Source organism: Hemitrygon akajei, chromosome 3, assembly GCF_048418815.1.
Source record: "Hemitrygon akajei chromosome 3, sHemAka1.3, whole genome shotgun sequence".
In the NCBI taxonomy this organism is placed as follows: Eukaryota; Metazoa; Chordata; class Chondrichthyes; order Myliobatiformes; family Dasyatidae; genus Hemitrygon; species Hemitrygon akajei.
Genome location: NC_133126.1, coordinates 44811382 through 44836099, shown reverse-complemented (window position 1 = coordinate 44836099; position 24718 = coordinate 44811382). Strand labels below are relative to the sequence as shown.

Below are 24718 nucleotides of genomic sequence, written 5' to 3'. Positions count from 1 at the left end.
GTAATAACAGACCACTGAAAAATAATGTTGAAGAGGTAGTATTGGGGGACAAAGGCACTGGTAAGGCCTCACTTGGGAGTATCATGAGCAGTTTTGAGCTCCTTATCTAAGCAAGGATGTGCTGACATTGGAGAGGATTCGAAAGAGGTTCACAAAAATGATTCCATATATAGCAGCAGAATTTGGCCATTTGACCCATCAAATCTGTTTTGCCATTTCATTATGGCTGGTCCAATTTTCCTTTCATCTTCTGTCTTCTCCCCATATCCCTTCATGCTTTGAACAATCAAGAATCAATCAAGTTCTGCCTTAAATATACATAAAGACTTGGCTTCCACAGCTGCCTGGGGCAAAGAATTCAACAGATTCACCACTCTCTGGCTAAAGAAATACCTCATATCCGTTCTAAAAGGACGCACCTCTATTCTGAGGCTGTGATGACACGAAACTGGGCGGCGGTGTTAGCTGTGAGGAGGATACTAAGAGGATGCAGGGTGACTTGGATAGGTTAGGTGAGTGGGCAAATTCATGGCAGATGCAATTTAATGCGGATAAATGTGAGGTTATCCACTTTGGTTGCAAGAACAGGAAAACAGATTACTATCTGAACGGTGGCCGATTAGGAAAAGGGGAGATGCAACGAGACCTGGGTGTCATTGTACACCAGTCATCGAAGGTGGGCATGCAGGTACAGCAGGCGGTGAAAAAGGCAAATGGTATGTTGGCATTCATAGCAAAAGGATTTGAGTACAGGAGCAGGGAAGTTCTACTGCAGTTGTACAAGGCCTTGGTGAGACTGCACGTAGAATATTGTGTGCAGTTTTGGTCCCCTAATCTGAGGAAAGACATTCTTGCCATAGAAGGAGTACAGAGAAGGTTCACTAGATTGATTTCTGGGATGGCAGGACTTTCATATGAAGACAGACTGGATCGACTAGGCTTATATTCACTGGAATTTAGAAGATTGAGGGGGGATCTTATTGAAACGTATAAAATTCTAAAGGGATTGGACAGGCTAGATGCAGGAAGATTGTTTCCAATGTTAGGGAAGTCCAGAACGAGGGGTCACAGTTTAAGGATAAAGGGGAAGCCTTTTAGGACCGAGATGAGGAAAAACTTCTTCACACAGACTGGTGAATCTGTGGAATTCTCTGCCACAGGAAACAGTTGAGGCTGGTTCATTGGCTATATTTAAGAGGTAGTTAGATATGGCCCTTGTGGCTAAAGGGATCAGGGGGTATGGAGAGAAAGCAGGTACAGGGTTTTGAGTTGGATGATCAGCCATGATCATTCTGAATGGTGGAGCAGGCTCAAAGGGCCGAATGGCCTACTCCTGCACTTATTTTCTATGTTTCTATGTTACATAGGAGCAGAATAGGCCATTTGGCCCATCTAGTCAGCTCTGCCATTCAATCATGGCTGATCTTTTTTTCTCCTCCTCAACCCCAGTTCCCGGCCTTCTCCCCGTAACCTTTAATGCCACGTCCAAACAAGAACTTATCAATGTCTGCCTTAAATACACCCAACTACTTGATCTCCACAGCTGTAGGTGGCAACAAATTCCACAAATCCACCACCCTTTGGCTAAACAAATTTCTCCGATTCTCTGTTTTGAAAGGGTACTCCTCTATCCTGAGGATGTGCCCTCTTGTCCTAGACTCTCCTACCATGGAAAACATCCATTCCACATCTACTCTGTCTAGGGCTTTCAACATTCTTCAATGAGATCCCCCCTCATCCTTCTGAATTCCAGCCAGTACAGACCCAGAGCCTTCAAATGTTCCTCGTATGATAACTCTTTCATTCCCAGAATCATCCTTGTGAACCTCCTCTGGACTCTCTCCAATGCCAGCACATCTTCCTTAAGATGAGGGGCCCAAAACCGTTCACAATTCTCAAGGTGAGGCCTCACAAGTACCTTATAAAGACTCAGCATCACATCCTTGCTCTTGTATTCTAGGCCTCTTGAAATGAATGCTAACATGGCATTTGCCTTTCTCACCCCTGAATCAACCTGCAAGTTAACCTTCAGAGTGTTCTGCACAAGGACTCCCAAGTCCTTTTGCATCACAGATTTTTGGATTTTCTCCCCATTTAGAAAACAGACTGCACATTTATTTCTACGACCAAAGTGCATGACCATGCATTTTCCAACACTGTATTTCATTCGCCACTTTCTTGCCCATTCTCCTAATCTGTCTAAGATGTTCTGCATCCTGTTTCCTCAACACTACCTGCTCATCCAGCAATCTTCGTATCATCTGCAAACTTGGCAACAAAGCCATCTATTCCATCATCTAAACATTTATATACAGCATAAAAGTTGGGAGTGGTCCCAACACTGACCCCTGGAAAACACCACAAGTCACTGGCAGCCAACCAGAAAAGGATCCTTTTATTTTCACTCACTGCCCCCTACCAATCAGCCAATGCTCTAACCATGTTAGTAACTTTCATGTAATACCATGGGCTCTTAACTTGGTAAGCAGCCTCATGTGTGGCACCTTGTCAAAGGCCTTCTGAAAGTCCAAATATACAACATCCATTGCATCCCCCTTTATCTATCTGACTTGTAATCTCCTCAAAGAATTCTAACAGGTTCATCAGGCAAGATTTTCCCTGAAGGAAACCATGCTAAATTTGTACTATCTTGTCCTGTGTCACCAAGTACTCCAACACCTCGTCCTTAACAATTGACTCTAACATCTTCCCAACCACTGAGGTCAGTCTAACTTTCTGCTGTCTTCCTTTTTTCTTAAAGAGTGGAGCAACATTTCCAATTTTCCAGTCCTCTGGTACCATGCCAGAGTCCAATGATTTTTGAAAGATCATTTCTAATGCCACCACAATCTCTAATGCTACCTCTTTCAGAACCCTAGGGTGCAGTTCCTCTGGTCTGGGTGACTTATGTAACCTTTAGGTCTTTCAGCTTTTTGAGCACCTTCTCTCTTGTAACAGTAACTGCACCCACTTCTCTTCCTTCACACACTACAATATCAGGCACACTGCTAGTGTCTTCCATAGTAAAGACTGATGCAAAATACTCATTTAGTTCAACAGCCATCTCCTTGTTCCCCCGTTATTATTTCTTCTGCCTCATCTTCTAGTAGTCCTATATCTACTCATTTCTCTTTTATTTTTAACATGCTTGAAAAAACTTTTACTGTCCACTTTGATATTATGAATTAGTTTGCTTTCATATGTCATCTTTCCCCTTCTAATGACTTTTTTAGTTGCTCTCTGTTGGTTTTTAAAAACTTCCCAATTCTCTATCTCCCCACTATTTTTTGCTTTGTTATATGCCCTTTCTTTTGCTTTTACAATAGCTTTGACTTCCCTTGTCAGCCACAGTTGTACTATTTTGTCATTTGAGTATTTCTTCATTTTTGGAATATACATGTCCTGCACCTTCCTCATTTTCCCCAGAAATGCACACAATTGCTGCTGTGTTGACATCCCTGCCAGCAGCTCCTTCCAATTTACTTTGGCCATCTCCTCTCTCATACCACTTTAATTTCTCTTACTCCACTGAAATACTGCAACATTAGACTTTTCTTTCTCCCTATCAAATTTCAAGTTGAACTCAATCAATCATATTGTGATTACTGTTCCTAAGGGTTCTTTTACCTTCAGCTCCCTTATCACCTCCGGTCCAATCCAGTATAGCTGATCCCCTAGTAGGCTCAACGACAAACTGCTCTAAAAAGCCATCTCTTAGGCATTCAACAAACTCACTCTCGAGATGCATTACCAGCCTGATTTTTCCCAATTGACCTGCATGTTAAAATCTCCCATGACTACCATAACATTGCTCTTTTGACTTGTCTTTTCTATTTCCTGTTGTAACCTGTGGTCCACCTCCCAGCCACCGCTAGGAGGCCTGCACATAACTGCCATCAATGTCCTCTTATCCTTGCAGTTTCTTAACTCAACCCACAAGGATTCAACATCTTTCTGATTTGATGCCATTCTTTACTACACCACCCCCTCTGCCTACATCCTATCTCTCCAATATAATGAGTAGCCTTGGACATTCAGCTCCCAACTACAAAAATCCCTTAGCCACGATTCAGTGATGGCCACAATATCAAAGCTGGCAATCTGTATGCAGTGCCCCCCACCTCCCATATCAAACGGTGATGCAGCCAGTTAGAATGCTGTGCATAATACACAGGTAAAAATTTGCAAGTGTCTTTGATGATATACCAAATCTCCTCAAACACCTGATGAAATATAGCTGCTTTTGTGCCTCTTGTAACTGCATCAATATGTTGGGTCCAGGATAGATCCATGGGTGTTCACACCCAGGAACTAGAAATTGCTCACACTTTCCACCTGATTCCCTCAATGAGGACTGATGTGTGTTCCCTCATCTAATCCTTCCTGAATTTCACACCAATTCTTTGGTCTTACTGACATTGAGTGTAAGGTTGTTGCTGCGACAATATTCAATCAGCTGATCTCTCTCTCTCTCTCTCGTATGCCCTCTCGTCCCCATCTGAAATTCTGACAATAGTTGTGTCACCAAATTTATAGATGGCATCTGAACTGTGCCGAGCCACACAGTTATTGGTGTAGGGACAGTGGAACAGTGGGCTAAGCAAACACACCCTTTGAAGTGTGCCAGTGTGGATTAGCAGAGAGGTGGAGATGTTATATCTGATCCGCAGAGATTGTTCTTCCAGTGAAGAAGTCAAGAATCCAGTTGCAGAGGGAAGTACAAAGGACCAGCTTTTGATCAGATCTATAGGAATGATTGTGTTAAATGCAGAGCTGTGGTCAATAAACAGTAGCCTGAAGTATTAATATTGTCCAGGTGATCCAAAGTTGCGCGAAGAGACAGTAAGATCACATCCACTATAGATCTATTGTGGTGACAGGTGAATTACAGTGGGTCCAGGTCCTTTCTTAGGCAGCAATTGATTCTAGCAATAACCAACCTCTCAAAGCACTTCATCACCCTAGATATGAGCGTCACTGGATGATAGTCATTAATGCATCTCACCCTGTTCTCCTTGGGCACTGATATGATTACTGTCCTTTTGAAGCAGGTGGGAACTTCCAACTGTAGTAATCAGAGATTGAAATGTCACCCACGTGTGTTGGCACGTGGCCAAAATGTTAAGGCATTCGTCTAGTTATCTGAAGGTCGCTAGTTCGAGCCTTGACTAAGGCTTGCGTGTGTGTCCTTGAGCAAGGCACTTAACCACATATTGCTCTGCTACGACACCGGGGCCAAGCTGTATGGGTCCTAATGCCCTTCCTTTGGACAACATTGGTGGCATGGAGAGGGGAGACTTGCACTTGGGCAACTGCGGGTCTTCCATTAAAAAAAAAACCTTGCTCAGGCTTGCACCCTGGAAACTTTACAAGGTGCAAATCCATGGTCTATCAAGACTAACGGAGGCCTACCCACACCCACCCACTAATTGGTTGGCACAGGTTTGCAGAGCCCTCTCAGGTACACCATCGGGGGGCTGCTGCCTTGCGAGTCACCCTCTTGAAAGATGTTCTGATGTGGCCATTGAGACAGAGATCACAGGGTCACCGGGTACTGCAGGGTAGTGTTCCCTCCAAGGTGTGCATGCGCACACATCTTTTGCTACTAGCGCACAGAGGAACTTAAACGGCATACAAAAAATTGTTACCCTGTATCTTATTGGCACGTTACGTATATTTCATGATTATACACAATCACATTCCCTTATCCGGCTTCTGATGCGGATGGTGTGGACAATGTGGAGTTTGTGATGATATGTCAGCAGATTTTAGAACTGGCTTCTTTATACTGTACTTATTAAAGAAATTATTGATTCACTATGTCGAATTCCGAAGAAGCAAAGGGCGAGAAAAGCAAAAGAACAGTTAGTTCATTTAAAGCAGAATGACTTAATGAAATAGGAGAAACTGCTACATCTATAACTCATGAGCTACGAAAAATATGTACAATACAGAAACCAATGTTACCTGCATGCATTGTCATGATGCAACAAGTTGCTGCAGAATTTGCAAGCGAGAAGTTGACCATTTCAAACAACTTTTAATATGTGAAAAGACTGATATTATTACATACTGCTGTATAGTACATAAGAAATAAGACACATTAATGTGTATTACTTTATTTCTTTTAAAAATGAAAAACAAACTAGACTTGGTAGTTTATTATCCTTAGGTTTACTTTCACTTAAATATTCAGTAGGCACATGTTGTCATCACTGGGCAAAAAACTGCACAGCACAAGATTTTTTGCATACTGTTCATTACAGATTACGTAAAAAGAGTTGGCCTCATGTGGGAATGTCATTCATGAAGTCAGATTTTGCTTTGTAGGAATTTGAGTCACAATAGATTTTTTTTTTTTTTAAAAACCTTAAATCAATGTTGCTTGCTGTATTGTCCATGGCTGTAGCTGTGGATTTTAGGTGCAGCAGTCTAAAACGGGAATATTTGATGATTTCCAACAGAACTGATTGCACAAGTCACCTTAACGGTACCACCAGAAGTACCATATCTACCGTGAATATATAATATCATAATACCAATTTATTGATGGTGAAGAGATAAAAATAAGTCATGATGAAATGGAGAATAAGCCTATACCTGTACAAATAATTGCGCATTTTCTGATTAAGTTGTTGATGTGCAGGTTAAAGATTCTAAGTGGTGGTGGAAGAAACAATAGATTGGGAAAGTGTAAAGGGAGGACTGGATGAATGGAGAAGACGCAAGGATAAATTCCAGGAAAAAAAACAACGCAGGAAAAGGAGGTACCTGATTGTTATACCTAATCCATTCTTACCTATGTTTGCATGAGTACACTTGCAGTACAAGTACATAAGTCATGAATTATGAAAATCCTGATATATTGAAAGGGCCTTTGAAAAATACACAAGCCTAGAGGATGCACGCCAGGTCAATGGATCTTAATGACGGAGCTATTTTGTGACTCCCAATCGGTGCTGAAGTGGTAAATATTAAGTCAGAGAATAAAGGTTTAGCCACAGGGCCTCTGTGACCCAGCTACCTATTACTGGATATATTCTTCAATGAGTTAAGTTTTTAAGATGCAATTCAAAATCTCTTGCATGAACTAATGGACAATTTTAGTTCCATATTTGGAGGTGTGCACAAGGGATCCATCCTGAAATAATTTATCAAATATTGCCTGAAGAATATATATTGGTAAAGGATATGGGTTAAAACATGCTAAATTTTCATTTATCATATGATGTGTTGAGTTCTGAATCCTTAACAGTTCAACAGTTCTCCATTCCTGAACATTTGTGATACAGTCCAAAATACTGTACATCGGCATTTTTTATCTTCATAAATACATGACCAACTAGAAAGCTTTATCCTCAATACAAGAACCTATTTAATGGCAATGGCTTCCTGTAATTTCACAATTGTTATGAAAGTGATTATTAACTGAGAAGCAAATTTGGTTTAACTGATACTAAAATCCAATTCTCTTCCTGCTCTTTTCCTCATTCCTAGACAAACCTCCTTCATCTTGTCTTCAATGTTCAAGATTTAAGATTCTGCTTGAATCACTGTTCCTCATGCAAATCCTAAGTTTGTTAACATGGGTGAATATAGAACTGGAGAAAACACGTATCATCAAAAACTGATATTTACCCAGCATTAATTACTCCCAGGTGAAAATACTGAAATCAATATAATTCCAGAGAAACAAAAGTATCATGATCTGGGTTTCTTACCTCTAATGTACCTCTTTTCGAAGGATTGAGCACCAGAAAACGTTTAAGGAGGTTTTCGCAGTCCGTGGACATGTAAAATGGAATCCGATATTTTCCTCTGAGCACTCTTTCCCTTAACTCCTTTACAAATTTTAAAAGTATAAAAAGTGTCAGTGAACACTTTAGTTTATTATAAAATTAAACCAAAGCTTTAAGCAGAACTTCTATGTAATGATCACCAAGTTTGTGATTTTGAAGAATGCAGGCCTCTCCATCACAAGTTCTACCAGTCCGTTGTCACCGGTACAATCTTCTATGCGGTGCTGTTCTGGGACGAATGGCATTAACTCAGGTGATGTCAGCAGGCTCAATAAACTGACAAGAAGGCTGGCTCTGTTACAGGAGTCAAACTGGAGGCTGTGGTAGAACAAAGGACCCTGCAGGCAATCCTCCTGGCAAATTCTGCAAAATGTTTCTCACCCTCTCCATGCCAACTTGGCTGAACAGAGAAACACTTCTGGTAACAGAGCAAGACAAGTGTGCTGCTCCAAAGAGTGCTATATGAGATCGTTCTTATCCTTGGCCATTAGGCTCTATAATGAGTCAACCTATAGCCGGTGAAGTGATACCCCCCCACCCCATTAGACTGTTTTGAGTAACTTTTTTTTATTCTTTCTTACTTCTCCTACATTTGTATATGTGGATATCTGTGCACTTGTAATGCAACTGTGACACTGTAATTTCCTTTGGAATCATTGAAGTATCTATCTTCAGCTGTGTTCCTTTAATAAATCCAAGTGAAATATTCTAGATTATTTTTCAAACAGCAGAACATTTTTGTATAAGGTTAATTTGACATCAGTATCAGTATAATACTGATTCTGATACAGTATAATACAGTGGCTGCCATGGTAGCATAGTGGTTAGCACAATGCTCTTACATCTTGTGGTGAGGTTCAGAGTTCAGTTCTGGCACGGTCTGCAAAGATTATCTGTACATCTTCCCCGTGGAATGCATAGGTTTTCCCTGGGTGCTCCCATTTTCTCTGACAGTCTAAAGATGTACTGGGTAGACTAATTGGCCATTGTAAAATGTCCCGTGATTAGGTTAGGGTTCATCGGGGTTGTTGGGACAGCAGGGCTCAAAGGGCCGGAAGGACCTACTCCACTCCGTATTGCTAAATAAATATCAAATAATCAGATTTCTAGAAATCAGTAAGATTTCTTCCTTAATAAGCCTGCAATTATTTCCACTGCAGCATTAAAAAGGACCAATTAGATTTTTAATTAGGTAGTGTTTAGACAGTGGCATTGTGCACTATTTCCTTTGAAAATGAAGAAAACTGCAGAAAACAGGAATTTGAACTGCACCTTTACCTTCCCATCACACCACTCAATCCAAACAGTGAAACAACAATTCATATGGATCTTTTCCAATCTAATGTATTGCAATTGATGCTCACAATGTGGTCTGCAGGATACTTGGAAAAACAAAAGCAAATTGGTTGAGTGCTTTAGAGCACCTGCATTCACTACATAGGAGTGACCATGAACTTTGTACTGCCTGCCACTTTAACCACTCACTCTAGTAAAACCCTGACCCATATCTCTGTGGACTCCGACATTGTTACAAACTACAGAACATGAGCAACAACATGTCATCTTCCAGGTTCAACGTAAACATTTGCCAAATTTATGCAAACTGTTCTTCCTTTCTTTCCAAATATGAAAGGACCATTTTTTCCTGCTGTCAATTTGACCTGTTCGCTTTTTCCTCAGCCTTATGGTTCTGTTTCACAGCTTTGTTGTTTGGCATTACATTATACAGATAAAGCAGCATCTGATTTCAATTGCTCCATGAATAGAGTTAATTTCACTCTTCCAGTTATTTCTTTTGTCCATTCCTCCTCTACTTCCTCTGTCAAAAAAAACTTCTCTTCCCCCCCCCCCGTTCTGGCAAAAGGGTCTCAGACCAAAAACGGTTTTCTTTTCCCAATGCTGTCTGACCTAGAGTGCACCCAGCAGTTTTTGTTTTTAGTTCTGATTTCTAGCATATATTTTACTTCTCATTGCCAGAGAAACTATTGCCAGAGTAGATTGTCAGAGAAACAGAGCTAACATTTCAAGTGGAAGACAACTAAGACAGTACTTGTGGAGAGAAAAGTAATTAACATTTAAAATGTTAACTCTACTTTCCTCTTCAGATACTACTTCCAGCTGTTCCTGCTTTTATAATTTATTGACTACTTCAATCTGTATCACCCATATAATTAAACCTGTTTTCAATGCTTTCAGGAAAGCAATATTCTAACTTAGAAAAAAACCTCAGGTGTAAAGAAATATGTTACAGTAGAAATATACTGGATTTACCAAAGTCTGCAACTGACCAAAAGGAGTAATTGGAGCACCAGATGAAGAATGTAAACTTATTTTGCAGAAAGAAAATCTTGTATCTCATTCAAAAGAGGAGCGATGCTGGCTTTCTCCTTTTCCTCATACTTAAATGAAGCATAGTCAAGGCTGTAACGTTGGAAATGTGTTTGCCAAAGTGACACATCCATTAGGAATGAGGTAAAATTTAGGAGAGAATTTTAACACAGATGAAGATAACAGGGAAATTTATCTAATACTTATTCTAATGAGATTTTCCCTCACTTATTTAGTCAAAAATGGCATCTCCAATAATGTAGCACTTCCTCTACGAATTGTCAAGGTTATGTGTTAAGACTATGGAATGCAGTGGGAACTAAAGTAAAGATTCAAACAACAGCAATTGAAAACCAATAAACCATGAACAATCAAGAAATCTGAAATAAATAATACTAACAACAGTTATTAATTTGAAAAGTAACAGTTTCCATCTCCGTTGACTTCTGTCTGGACTGCTGAGTATATTTAGCATTTTCTGCTTTTAATTCAAATGATAGTGCTACATCTGAATCACATAAAACACAGTTATACTTGACAATGTGAACATTAAAAGCACACACATTGAAATCAGTTGAGTTAGGTGGAAAACTTGACCTCATAACCCAATTTTAATAAAGAACTTTTTAAACTTCCATATTATTAAAACATAACATCACTGGATCTGTTATTTTTGTAATGAGTTTCTTGACTGCTTTATTTGATGTCAACAGTGAGCGCATCCATTCCTTTTTTCCCAGTAAATGTAGTAAATAGAGCTTTAAATTTAAAAAAAAACGGATAAACATCTAATGAAGTAGAAACTTTTGTCAGAACAATCAGATAATCTGAGATATTTAATGAAAATCTGTCAAACTGAAAATTGACAACCCTATTATGAAGTGACTTATTTCATAAAACCACTGTTTTTAAACATTAAATATGTAAGTTACCTTCAAGTTCTGTCCATCAAATGGCAATGAACCACTGACTAATGTGTAAAGTATAACACCTAAACTCCAAACATCTACTTCAGGCCCATCGTATTTCTTCCCTTGGAAGAGTTCTGGAGCAGCATATGGAGGACTTCCACAGAAAGTGTCCAGTTTATTGCCAATTATAAATTCATTGCTGAAGCCAAAATCCGCAATCTTTATATTCATATCAGCATCCAATAGTAGATTTTCAGCCTAGTAAAAACAAAATAATGCAAATCAAAACACTGTACTTTTCTATAGCAATTTTACCTAAGCTACTCAAAAGTACCAGAAGTCTTGGGCTTATCACACCCAAATCATATCGCATTAAAGCAACAAAATACAACTTTTCTCACTTATAGATAAATGTATATATAAACTATTTTTAATAGAATTTCAAAATACTGATGTACAGATTAAAATGATAAAATGTTAGCAACACACGCAAAATGCTGGTGGAACTCAGCAGTTTAGGCAGCATCTATGGATATGAATAAACAGTCGACGTTTCAGGCCAAGACCCTTCATCAGGACTGGAAAGAAAGAGGGAAGATGTCAGAATAAAAAGATGGGGAGTGGGAGTAGGGGGAGGAGGACAAACTAGAAGGTGTTGGCTGAAGCCAGGTGGGTGGGAGAAGGGGGAGGGGGTGGAGAAAGAGATTGAGATGTGATGTGTAGAAAAGGCAAAGAGCTGGAGAAGGAATATGATAGGAGGGAAAAGTGGACCATGGGAGAAAGAGAAGGGGGGCTCTAGAGGGAGGTGATAAACTGGTGAAAAGAGGTGTAAGATGCAAGAGTGGGGAACAGAAGAACAGGTGGGGGAAGTAAAAACAGAATTTTACTGGAAGGAGAAATCGATGTTCGTGTCATCAGGTTAAAGGCTACCTAGATTGAATATGAGGTGCTGTTCCTCTACCCTGAGAGTACCCTTATTGTGGCAGAAGAGAAGGCCATGAACCAATATGTCAGAATGGGAATGGGGATAGGAATTAAAATGGTTTGCCACTGGGAAATTCCGCTATTGCAGATGAAGTGGAAGGTGCCTGACAAAGTAGTCCCCCAATCTACATCTGGTCTGAGCAATGCAGAGAGGCCATATAGGGAGCACCAGATACAGTAGATAACCCCAACTGATGATTCACAGGTGAAGTGTTTCCTTACATGGAAGGACTGTTTGAAGCCCGGAATGGAGATGAGGGAGAGGGAACTTGGAGAGGCAACTGTGATGTTAACAGTCACCAAGTGAGGTGCAGACGTCAGTGGCTGCAATTGGAGATGGTCTATGGCTTCACAATCTCTCAGGCCTTGCACAAAAAGGGTATTTATGGAAAAATGGCAAGGCAGCAGCCCTGGCTAAAAACAAAAGAGCATATCCATGCCCATCAAGACTTTGCAAACTGTCACTTTGAAGATATTGTAAAAATATGGAAGAAGGTCTTGTGGTCAGAACTCTTGGCGTTAACACTAAGCGGTACATATGGTATAAATCTAATGCTGCGCATCAGCCAAGTAACACCATCCTTATTGTAAAGTATGGTGGAGGTAGCATCATGCTCTAGGGATGCTTTTCAATGGCAGGGATTAGAAATCTGGTCAGTACTGATTGGAAGAAGAATGTTGAGAGATCCTGGATAAAAATCTGCTAGTCTCTGCCAAAAAGCTTAAACTGAGGCGGAAGTTCGTCTTTCAGCAGGTCAGTGACCCGAAGTACACAGCCAGAGCAACCATGGGAGTGGCTTCAAATGAAGTAAATTGATCCTGGTCCTTGAAAGGCCCAGTCGAAATCCTGACCTTAACCCGACTGAACATCTCTGGCAAGACCTCAACACTGTTGTCCACCACCACTACCCAACTAACCTGGCTCAGCTTGAGAAATTTTGCAAGGAGGAATGGGCAAATCTTGCTCCATCATGTTGTGCAAAGCTAATAGAGACCTATTCAAAAAGACTACTAGTTGTAATAGCTGCAATAAGTGGTTCAACTAAGTACTGAGCAAAGGAGAATGAATACTTTAGCACTGCTGACATTTCAAGCTTTTCAATTTTTAGTCTTTCATGGTTTACCATTTTCCCTGTTTTGGGGGGGGGATCTACTGTGAAAAAAGGAGCACAATTCACAAAAAAAAATTCTCAGTTAAATTGATCAAAATCCCTGGTTGTAATATTCATTATGAGAACAAAGGTTTGGGGGCTGAATATTTTTACAAAGTACTGTAATATGCTGCTTTATGTTGTGGCCAAGTTGTCTAGAAAGAGAATATGCACCCCACATTAAAAATACAGATTCCGCTTGGGTGTTGATTTGTTTATAGAGATAGTGGATGCAAAATACAACAATCCATATTCACTGGAATTCAGAATATTGAGGGGTGAACTCATTGAAACTTATCAAATGGTGAAAGGCCTTGATGGAGAGGATGTGGCTGAAGAGTCTAAGACCAGTGGACATTGCCTCAGAATAGAAGGGTTGTAGAATTCATTGCTGCAGGCAGCTGTGGAGGCCAAGTCTATATTTAAGGCAGAGATTGATAGACTATTGGTTGGTCAGGACATTGTTACGAACCCCATAACTGGGTCACTTACTAGCAAAGATAGAGAGGTCTGGTGAAGTCTGATGGTACTATTTTTAACAGTATTTATTGGTAAAAATACACAAAAATAATAAAACATACAGATAATATACGTTGTCAATACTAACTCTAAAAGTGCGGGTATAATAATAATCAATAAGAAGTAAGCTCTATCGTTGTCTAGGGGATAATGTATTGTCCGATGAAAATATAAAAGTCACTCAAGTTCATTCAGGCTGTAGCTTTTTTTTGGTTGGAGAGAAGACAGATTTTTGAACTTGCCAGAGTTTCCTTTTTATGATGTCGATCCTTCCAGAGCTCCGCTAGTGGTGGTTTCTCCTCTTGGCTAAAGCCGTTCTTCCGTGGGAAGGCCCCAACCCCGGCAACGGGAAAGGACGCACGTGGGCTCTCCACCGGCTGTCGCTATTACGCTGTCACGGGATTTCTAGCGTTTCTCCTGGTGCGTCTAAAGGGGTTGTTCCCCAGACCCTCTTTTATCCTTACTCACGGGGTCTCAGATGTCAATCAGGTTGGGATAATGCAATCCCTCAACTAGCCCACTCTGGTCATTCCCTGAGGGCTTCAATGAATAGTACAGTACTCAATACTGTCTCCAAGAGACAATGGCCGGTATCCATGGCTTTGTCTCGCTGAGGGCAGGACACACATTCCAAACCCATGAGGATTCTCTCTCATCTCCTGGGTCCCCAGACCTGAATTAATAGCGACCTTGCGATTCTCAAAAAGGAGGGGGCTACTTTGTACCCTTCGGCCCCTCAGAGTTGTGGCACGTTCGTAACACCCCCTTTCTTCAATGCGTTTTTACCATCGGTAAAAACGAAATACAGAGTCTTACAGGATTTTAGAATCTAACAATACAAAAGTTTTTTTTTCACTACAGAGTAATAGTTATACATTCAATTCAGCATCTGAACAGTTACCGATTACATTGTCACTTCCTTTAATATCTTAACATCTTGTACCTTACTAAAGTCTTGTAGCATCAGACTCCAATTTAATAACCACCTATTTTTTTTTTATTTTCTCTCCTTCGGCAAACAAAAACTAAAGAGTTGTGATCTAGCTTACGTGTATACTACAAAAGTTCATGCAAATACTAATCTTTATGTTACTTTCAAACTTAACAGTCAAGCTTCCATGGGGGGTTGTCTTTATTATTCACATGCTTTGTCGAAATCCCTTAAAACCGGCTTCTGCTATTTGAAAATGGCGTCCCATTAACGCTCGCCTCTTTTCCAGTTAACTCCCACGTGGTGAGCTTGTGCCCCATGGCGAAATAGGCTTTTGCCCGCTCCTTTCATAGGAGTTATTTTATCAGCAATGTGTTCCAAACTTAGACCATTTTCCGAATTTCCACCCAATTCTTTAAGTTTAAGCAAGTTGCTAGTTTTCTCTTCAGGACCCTTCAGGCTATTAGTTTTCAATGCCAGCAATCCCTCTTTGTTCAAACAGCATTTCGGATTCTGCTGTTTCACACCACACTCTTGAATAACAATAGCGTGTGGGGCACCTTTACCTTCCAACTCAACCTGTAATTGATTCACAGGCACCGCGGTACCAAGCCATTGTCTCTGTAGCCTGGTTGCTGCTTCTGACATCAGTCCAGACTTTAAATTTTCTTCATTCAATTTGGGAACTACACTTTTCCCTTTTCCTTCAATAATAATATTCACCTCACCACCTTTTATCTCCTCACTAACTTTTAACGCACCTTCGAGCACAAACAACTGGGAATTCTCACTTCCCACTATTACCAAGGTTAACCCTTTCTTCACTGAAACAAGTCCATCTGACCCACAAGGACTGCATTCTTTTTCAACTGAATCAAATACCTCAGACTTTTTCTGAGCTCCATTACTAGGTTCAGTACCACGTGCATCCACATCTTGGACACATTCAAGCGGGACATTTGCCTCTTCCAGGCTTTCAATACCCGTACCCTTTTCAAATTCTAAATTCCCCTGATCCTCCCAGCTACTCTCTGGGCAACTCCCTTCTGGAGTAAACTCAACCCCGCGGGCTGAAACAACCTCATCTGCCAACCCAGCAGACTTCTTCAAGGTAATGGCATCCTTTTCATCTAGGACTGCCTTCATTTCATTATCGGAAACACCTTTAGAATTTTCAACTTCTTCAAACAGTTCTGCCAAACCAGACAGATCATCCATGTCCAACCCTGGACCTTTTAACAGCTTTATCCGTTTCTCATCTTTATTTCGTGCCTCTGTAAATTTTCTCTTCGCTAAGGGAAGGTCTACTTCCCCTCCCTTACTCTCTTTCACTTTACTACTCTTCGATTTACCACCCTCTAAACCCTCGTGGTACAGGGTCGGTAAAAACGTCTCAGCCAAATTGATACTGGCCGGATTTAAACTGCTCTCGTTCTCAGCTGCCTTTCTCGACATGCTGCGAGTGATCGCGCATGCGGGATAGATCTTGGAATCTAGGGGTGGGACCGCAACACGCACAGGCTGGCTTGTCAGCTTCATTGCTGACCAAACCTTACCACCGGCTAAATCATTACCCAGAAGGACGTCTGCGTCAGTTCTCGGGAATTCTGATCGCACCCCCATTTCAACTGGTCCAGATACCAGCTCACAATTTATAATGATCCTATGCAAGGGCACCGTTTCTGTCCCTTTTCCTATTCCTTTCAAAGCTACCATTCCCGTCTTGCGACCAAAATCCACTACCTTACTGCTAATCAATGACAGTTCAGCTCCCGTGTCTCTCCAGATCCGCACGGGAACTGGTGGGTCTCCCTCTCTCACAGACACGGTTCCGTTTGACATACATGTCTCAGACCCTTCTCATACTCTGTCTACCCGGGGCTCTCTTGTCGATTTACTGATCACCACGGCACATCCTATAGGGACGGCTGCTTTCCATTTTCCTGTCTCCTTCCTCGGAGCAAGGCACCTAGATGCAATATGTTCCCCCTTTCCACAATTAAAACAGGTCAAGCCTGGAAATCTCTTGCCGTCTTGCCTCTCCTCCTCAATCTTACCACTAGCTCCCGGCGGGACCTCTGCCTCAGCCAGCGGGCTTTCTCTATCGTTCCCACGGTCTCTCTGGTAACTTTTATTCGAGGAAAACTTTGTCTTGTGGGTTAGGGCGTATTCATCTGCGAACCTAGCAAATTCGGAGATGGACTTATTCGGCTTCTCATTCAAATACATCCGGATATCCTCCGAAACACAACCTTTAAATTCCTCAATCAGAATTAACTCCCTGAGACGCCAAAAATCCTCTGCTGTACACCAGCGATCCAAGAGCACACCCTTCTCATAGGCAAACTCAGTATACCTCTGATTCCACCCTTTCTTTAAATTTCTGAACTTTTGTCTATACGCTTCAGGTACCAATTCGTAGGTCCGGAGAATGGCCTCCTTTACTTTCTCATAATTCTCCACCTCTTCCTCCTCCATGGACAACGCCGCATATGCCCGTTGTGCCTTCCCTTTTAACACATTTTGTAACAACGCCACCCACTGATCTCTGGGCCACTTCTGATTCACTGCCACCTTTTCAAAAAGCAAGAAATAACTATCAACATCCGTCTCCTCGAACGGAGGTACTACCCTCAACTCCCAACTAACATTAAACCGCTCCTCTCGACCTGACCCTTGAGCTCTTCGCTCTTGCCTTAACTTCTCCATATCCAAGTCATGTTGCCTCTGTTTCTCTGCCTCCCTCTCCTTCTGGGCTCTTTCCTTTTCTTTTCTTTCTCAGCTCTCTCCCACTCTTCCTCAGCTGCTTCCAGCTGTTTTAACTGAATTTCATTCTCCCTTTGTTTCTCAGCCCTGTCCTGCTCCTTTTCAGCTCTTTCCTGCTCCCTTTTCACCTCTAACTCCTTTAGCTGGAGCTCATGCTCCCGTTGCTTTTCGGCTCTTTGCTGCTCTTTTCCCTTTTCAGCTGCTTTAATTTAATTTCATGTTCCAACCTTAATTTCTCCAACTCTAACTGAGCCGTCCCACTAACGGGTACCTTTTCAGGGATATTTTCCAATACCTCAGCTGAAAACACATCCTTCACAATATAATACTGAGTTATGGCCCTCCGCACCTCCCGCTTTTTCATCGACAACCTCACCTCTGCAAGGCTTAGTCCTTTCGCAATATTTATTAATTCCGCCTTGGTGGCCACCTCTAGTGCCTCCAGAGTCGGGTTTTCTATAAATTCATCCACGTCCATCTTTGCTGGTTTCCCGTCTGGCTACCCGCGTAACCAGATCCAAGTTTGGACTTACAAGCCCGATTCACTGGCTCCCCAATTTGGTATCAAATCCCGGACGAGCCCCCAAGTTGTTATGAACCCCGTAACTGGGTCACTTACCAGCAAAGATAGAGAGGTCTGGTGAAGTCTGATGGTACTATTTTTAACAGTATTTATTAGTAAAAATACACAAAAATAATATCAATGCAAACATACAGATAATATACGTTGTCAATACTAACTCTAAAAGTGCGGGTATAATAATAATCAATAAGAAGTAAGCTCTATCGTTGTCTAGGGGATAATGTATTGTCCGATGGAAATATAAAAGTCACTCAAGTTCATTCAGGCTGCAGCTTTTTTTTTTGGTTGGAGAGAAGACAGATTTTTGAACTTGCCAGAGTTTCCTTTTTATGATGTCGATCCTTCCAGAGCTCCGCTGGTGGTGGTTTCTCCTCTTAGCTAAAGCCGTTCTTCCGTGGTAAGGCCCCAATCCCGGCAACTGGAAAGGACGCACGTGGGCTCTCCACCGGCTGTCGATATTACGCTGTCACGGGATTTCTAGCGTTTCTCCTGGTGCATCTAAAGGGGTTGTTCCCCAGACCCTGTTTTATCCTTACTCACGGGGTCTCAGATGTCAATCAGGTTGGGATAATGCAATCCCTCAACCAGCCCACTCTGGTCATTCCCTGAGGACTTCAATGAATAGTACAGTACTCAATACACAATTCCGTCTCCAAGAGACAATGGCCGGTATCCGTGGCTTTGTCTCGCTGAGGGCAGGTCACACATTCCAAACCCATGAGGATTCTCTCTCATTTCCTGGGTCCCCAGACCTGAATTAATAGCGACCTTGCGATTCTCAAAAAGGAGGGGGCTACTTTGTACCCTTCGGCCCCTCAGAGTTGTGGCACGTTCGTAACAACATGAAGGGATACAGGGAGAAGGCAGGAGATTGGGGCTGAGATGAAAAATGGCTCAGCCACAATGAAATGGCAGAGCAGACTCCATGAGTCAAATGGCCTAATTCTGCTCCTTGGTCATGGTCAAAAAATTTAATTGTACCTTTATATCAAATTACAAACAGCCGAAGCAATTTGGAAAAGGCTGAAATTGAATCTTGCAATAGTTACTACATGTAATTTGTTCTCTTTTAAATACAAGGTGAAGAGAAAAATAAAAACAGGTCGACTGAAAGTTTTTACACATTAAAATATAAAATTTAAGGATAATATTTTGCTCAGTACTTGACAACAAGCAGACCAATTTCTATGTAAAAAATAAAAATGATGGGACTTACTTTAAGATCTCTGTGCACAATCTGCTTTTGATGACAGTACTGTACTGCTGATACTATCTATTGCAAGAGAAAAGCAAAAAACATTGGTAGCTGGTTTTTAACCTTTTTAAAAATCTTATTCAATTATGGTTCATATATATTATTCCGTACCCTACCTAATTAAACTGATAGTTTCATAATTATACCCAGAGGTGACACAAGAGTACTAGATATTTACTTTCTAAATGGAGTTTACAATATTTATTTCTAACATTTATTTCTCTCAGATGAAGACTGAAGCTTTTGAAGGACAAAATCAGAAAAATTAATACAGAAGTCATATTTCCCAGAAATAAGCAGAAAAAAATTTGGAAAAGTTTATAACTGATCAGCAATTAATTAAAATAACATGCCTTTAGAATCAATATCAGGATTATCATCAATTGTCTTACATGACATGAAAGTTGCTGTTTTGAGGTAAAGACATAAAATTACTATAAATTACAAAATAAATAAATAGTGACAATAAAGGAATGATGGAGTAGTGTCTATGGGTTAATCAGAAATCTGATGGTTGAGGGGAGGAAGCTGTTTCTGAATTGATAGGATTACATAATACATTCAATGCATTTTTAAGTCTTCAGCACAATGAATAAAATATCCCAGAAAGGTTAAAGGAAACAGATGCAGAGAATAATTGAAATGTAATTCTGCATCTAGTAGGAATTTTAGGTACATCGAATAAAATCCAATGAACTAATCAATGTCAATGGGAATTTCTTAGGTGGAAATGCACTACATAAAAATTAAATTACAATATTATACAGTCTCAACTGAATAGGTACTATAAAAGCAGGGAACATTACCTATATTGAGCATTTCAATGCTGAAAAATACTGATTTATTTCAGCATATGGTTCATCAGAGAAATACTGGCTTTTCACTCTTTAAAAAAAAAAGTCTTTGCCATCCGATTCCTAAATGGACATTGAACCCTTGGACACTATCTCACTTTTTTAATATACAGTATTTCTGTTTTTTGCACATTTTTAAAATCTACTCAATATATGTATGCTGCAATTGGTTTACTTACTTGTCTATTACAATTATTTTTATTTTATGTACTTATTTTTTCCTTCTATATTATGTATTGCATTGAACTGCTGCTGCTAAGTTAACAAATTTCATGTCATATGCCAGTGATAACAATCCTGATTCTGATTAAACTGCTACATAATTTATTGGGTGGTACTACATTCAATAATGGCAATCACTACCATCAATAATGGCAATGATATAGAAATGCTGATTAAATAAAATGCACATAACAATTGAGCCTTAATTTTACGTACACTATCACAGGCAGAAACAAGGATTCAAGTAACTAGAGAAACTAGGTTTAAAAAATCCAGTGATCAAGTCTGAAGATAGATACAAGAAAACACAAAATCCAAGTCCTGAACAATAGAACAATTGACACAAAGAAATAAAACTGCTGGGGGGAAAAGTCAGTACTTAAAGCAGCATTGGCATATTGAACCGATCCTGATGTTCCAATGTTTGGATACTTTATCAGAATGTTCTCACCAGAATGCCAAATTAGACTGAATTAGTATTACTAGGATGTTCAGATTTTTATCCATAAACTAAGAAAATAATTCTAGTCTGTTTAGCAGCCCTGCAGATAAAAAATGGTTGGATTCTCAGATGTTATCAAGTGATGAAATGTATACACATTTCCTCACTTTAATCTGGTACTAAATTTAAAACTCTTAAGCTCAATGAACATTCAAATATCATTAAATTTACAGAGCACTAATTCAAAATATCACATATTAGCTCAACAATCAACTGCTATAGAGCTTCCTTATGGTCAACAATTCATTGTATGCTGTAGATTGTTAAAATACAGGTTGAGTATCCCTTATCCATGATGCTTGGAGCTGAAAGTGTTTTGGGTGTTAAGATTTTGGAATGTATAATGAGATAGCCTGGGATCACCAGTAAGCAATGTCTTCCACTTGTTCATTGTTCATATATACATGACAGTAACAATTATTACTTGCCATTAATATAATGAAAATATAATGTGTGTGGGTTAACACAAGCAGCACAACAACATCAGGGAAAATACCTGAATAACCTGTTGAACAACAACAAACAATGGCAGGCTTTCAGTCTCCACCTACAATGTCATATTTTGATTAGAGGAATACAGTACACTGTAGTTGTATTTTACTTTATATGGTATAAAAACAATCAGCATTGTCGACTTGTTCTGGTGTTAGATTTTCATTAGCAACAATCTTGGCAAACCAGTGAATTTCTCTGCGGCTTCAAGATCAGCGTACTAGTAAGTGGCATATAGATATGTTCACTGCAACACTGATGAATCAACTTTTTCAATACACAATCGAGATCTTAATTTTTCACTTTACGCAGTGTTTTTCTATGTTTCTTTAGCTTCTATTCATTATATATGTGAGGTCACTTCCCAGAACTGTCTATAGGGTGCACAGACCTGCACATCATCTTGGAATCTTTCCCAGCACCTTGTGGGATTATCCATTTGTAACATCACGTTAGTGTCCAAAAAACTTTCAGATTTTGGAGGTTTTTGGGATTTTGGAATTTCAGGTAAGGGATACCCAATCTGTATTAAGAATTCCTTTTCTAAGAAAGGAAGTTACCTTTCATTCCAGAATTGTCATGAATGAAATAAAAAGAAATTTATGCTTCCTACTAGAACTTAACATTTGCCTTTGCATCTCTCACTGAATAAATAATGTACTATGATAATATTGTATGTATAACCCAATTCTCCTGTCATGAATATGCAAAACAAAGCTACCGACCAAGATTATAATAAACTGATGACTAGCAGGTTGCTTATAGTTTTTAAGTGTATAGCCCCCCCATATTTGCTTTATCAGTCAAATATATTTAAAATTTAAGAATTAGCTGAATTAGTACAGCAACAACCAAAATATACAGGTGTGCATACCTGTCTAAATTTAGCTCTAGCCTCCTTTTCCTTCATTCTTCCATGAGCTACCAAGTAATCAAATACCTCTCCTGTAAAAAGAAATCTTCAATTAAAATTTTTATTAAAAACTTCAAATGTTTCTTCTTTTTGCTAATCAAGATGTGTAAAAGACAATTGTAGCAATTAACATTGTAAATCCATCACCAGATCCCCTGCAGTTTGCTTATGAATCACATACTGGTGTTGAGGACACCATTATCTTCCTGCTTGTAGACGAGCAAGGCAGCTCTGTGAGAATCATGTTCTTTGATTTATTCAGTGCTCTTAACACCATACAACCTGCTTTACTAGGGAGTAAGCTCACAGAGATGCAGGTGGATGCTCCATTAGTGTCCTGGGTTACAGACGACCAATTCAGATGGCCACAATATGTGAGATTGCACAGCAGTGTGTCAGATACTGTGTTTAGTAGCACAGGGGACTATCTACTCCTCCAACTTCAGATAAAACTTGGAGTCCTGTCATTTGCAGAAGCTTTCTGATGATTTGGCAGTTGTGGGCTGTGTTAGCCGAGGTCAAGAGGCTGAGTACAGAAGAGTGGTGGACAACTTTGTTGAGAGGTGTGGGCTGAATCACCTGCAGCTCAATATCACAAGGACAAAGGAGTTGGTGGTGGACTTCAGGAAGGTGAAAACACCCTGCATTCCCATCTCCATCAAGGGAACAGATGTAGAAGTTGTACAGGGCTACAAGTACCTGGGAACTCACCTAGACAATAAACTGGACTGGACTTAAAATACAGGGGCTCTGCACAAGAAAGGACAGAGCCAACTGCACTTCCTGAAGCGGCTCTGATCACTCAACATCTGCAGTACTACAGATGTTCTATGACTCAGTGGTGGCCAGCATTCTATTCTACGCTGTAGTCTGCTGGGGCAGCAGGGTGAGAGCAACTGATGCCACGAAGATTGATAAGCTTATCAGGAAGACTGGATCTGTTCTGGTGGTGGAACTCGATTCTCTGGTGATTGCAATTAACAGGATGAAATCACAGTGAAATAAAGCTGACATCACCTGTGTAAAATGAAATTATTAAACTGACTTTCAGTGTATTAAAGAAAACTCTTACATCATTTGCATTCTTAATATAGAGTAGATGGTATAGCAATGAAACCCAACGATAAGAGTACAACCTGAGTACATTTACTACATGGACTGCAAGTGGTTAAAAAAAGCAGCTCAACAATAGTAAATTCTCAAGGACAACTAAACAGAGGCAATAAAATCCTTACCATGCTATAAATGTCCAAATACAGTGGATTCCAGTTAATTGGGACACATTGGGACCAGTAAATTTGGCCCAATTAAGCTGCTGCCCCAATTAGCTGAAGTTTCATAGAAATAGTTAAAAAGGTATTAAAAAAACAAACTGAGTAACAAACTATGTATTTAAATGAAAAACAGAACAAATTGCCAACACTGCCAATACCATTGCATTACTATAAAGCTATTAGCTCCTAATACTTATTGACAGAGGAATTATCCATGTTGTTTTCTTTTGGCTGTAAATGATCAAAATCAGCGCAGATTCCAGTGCAGATAATGGACTGCCTTCATACAACACGAATGCATCGCCCAAATCTTCATTTTCAGTGTAACATTCAAGATTCTTCAAAATCCTTCATAGCCCGAAGTAGTGAAATTGTTTCATTTTCGCTGCTGGCTATTGCTGGCATCTCCAAGCATGAAAGCTTAAAATTGCATTGACCAAAACAGTTCAGAATTGTCTCATTGCTTATTTCTTGCCAACTATCAGTGACTAAAATCACTGCTTTTTGAACAGAAGTACACACTAATTACACTATTTAAAACTCTTTGCTTAAAGCAGTGTTTAATCTAATGGCTATGCAAGCGCACATAACTAACACTAGTTAGAAACTGTTCAGGAATAGTCTCTTGCTTCAATTAAATGGCATAGTATCCTAAATAAACGAAGGACATCCTGTCTATTTTCTCATTTTGTTTTCATTGTTTAAGAGTTGTCCCAAATAAACATTGCGCCGATTAACCGATGCACCAATTAACTGGAATCCACTGTATTTGCACCCATTTTATTTTCAGATCTCTAGTTCACATAAATAGGACACCAAGGTAGCATAGTGGCTAACATTCAATTCCAGCATCCTCTGTAAGGGGTCTTTGTACAGACACCTAGTGCAGAGAATGGACTGCCTTCATACAACGCTGTTGACAATTGCATTCTACAAATCTTCATTTTCATTGTAACATTCAAGATGACTGTCATGAAATGCATGCATGTCCTCTAGGTGCTCTGGTTTTCTCCCACAGTCCAAGGAGGTACCAGTTAGCAGATAATTATTCATTATAAATTGTCCCATTTAGGTTAGGGTTAGGGCGGGGTGTCAGGGGTTGCTGGGGCAGCGCAGCTAGAAGGGCCTATTTCATATTGTATCTCTAAATAAGTAAAATAAAAATGAATTTTATGGTTGTATGATGACATTTGTTGCCATTACAGCAAAATTGTCAGCACTTTCTAGAATATAC

The 24718-nt window shown here is 40.0% G+C and overlaps 1 protein-coding gene across 6 annotated transcripts in view; it reads right to left on the bottom strand.

Moving 5' to 3' along the window:
- mark3a (MAP/microtubule affinity-regulating kinase 3a) overlaps positions 1–24718 on the bottom strand; it is a 169197-nt gene that overhangs the window by 60363 nt on the left and 84116 nt on the right. For all 6 annotated transcript variants that reach the window (XM_073039736.1, XM_073039735.1, XM_073039729.1 and 3 more), the window contains 4 exons: positions 22172–22242; positions 19189–19245; positions 11060–11296; positions 7722–7841 (listed from right to left, as the gene is read on the bottom strand). In XM_073039736.1, coding sequence (XP_072895837.1) covers positions 7722–7841; positions 11060–11296; positions 19189–19245; positions 22172–22242 — 485 coding nt within the window. The remainder of the gene's footprint in view (positions 1–7721; positions 7842–11059; positions 11297–19188; positions 19246–22171; positions 22243–24718) is intronic.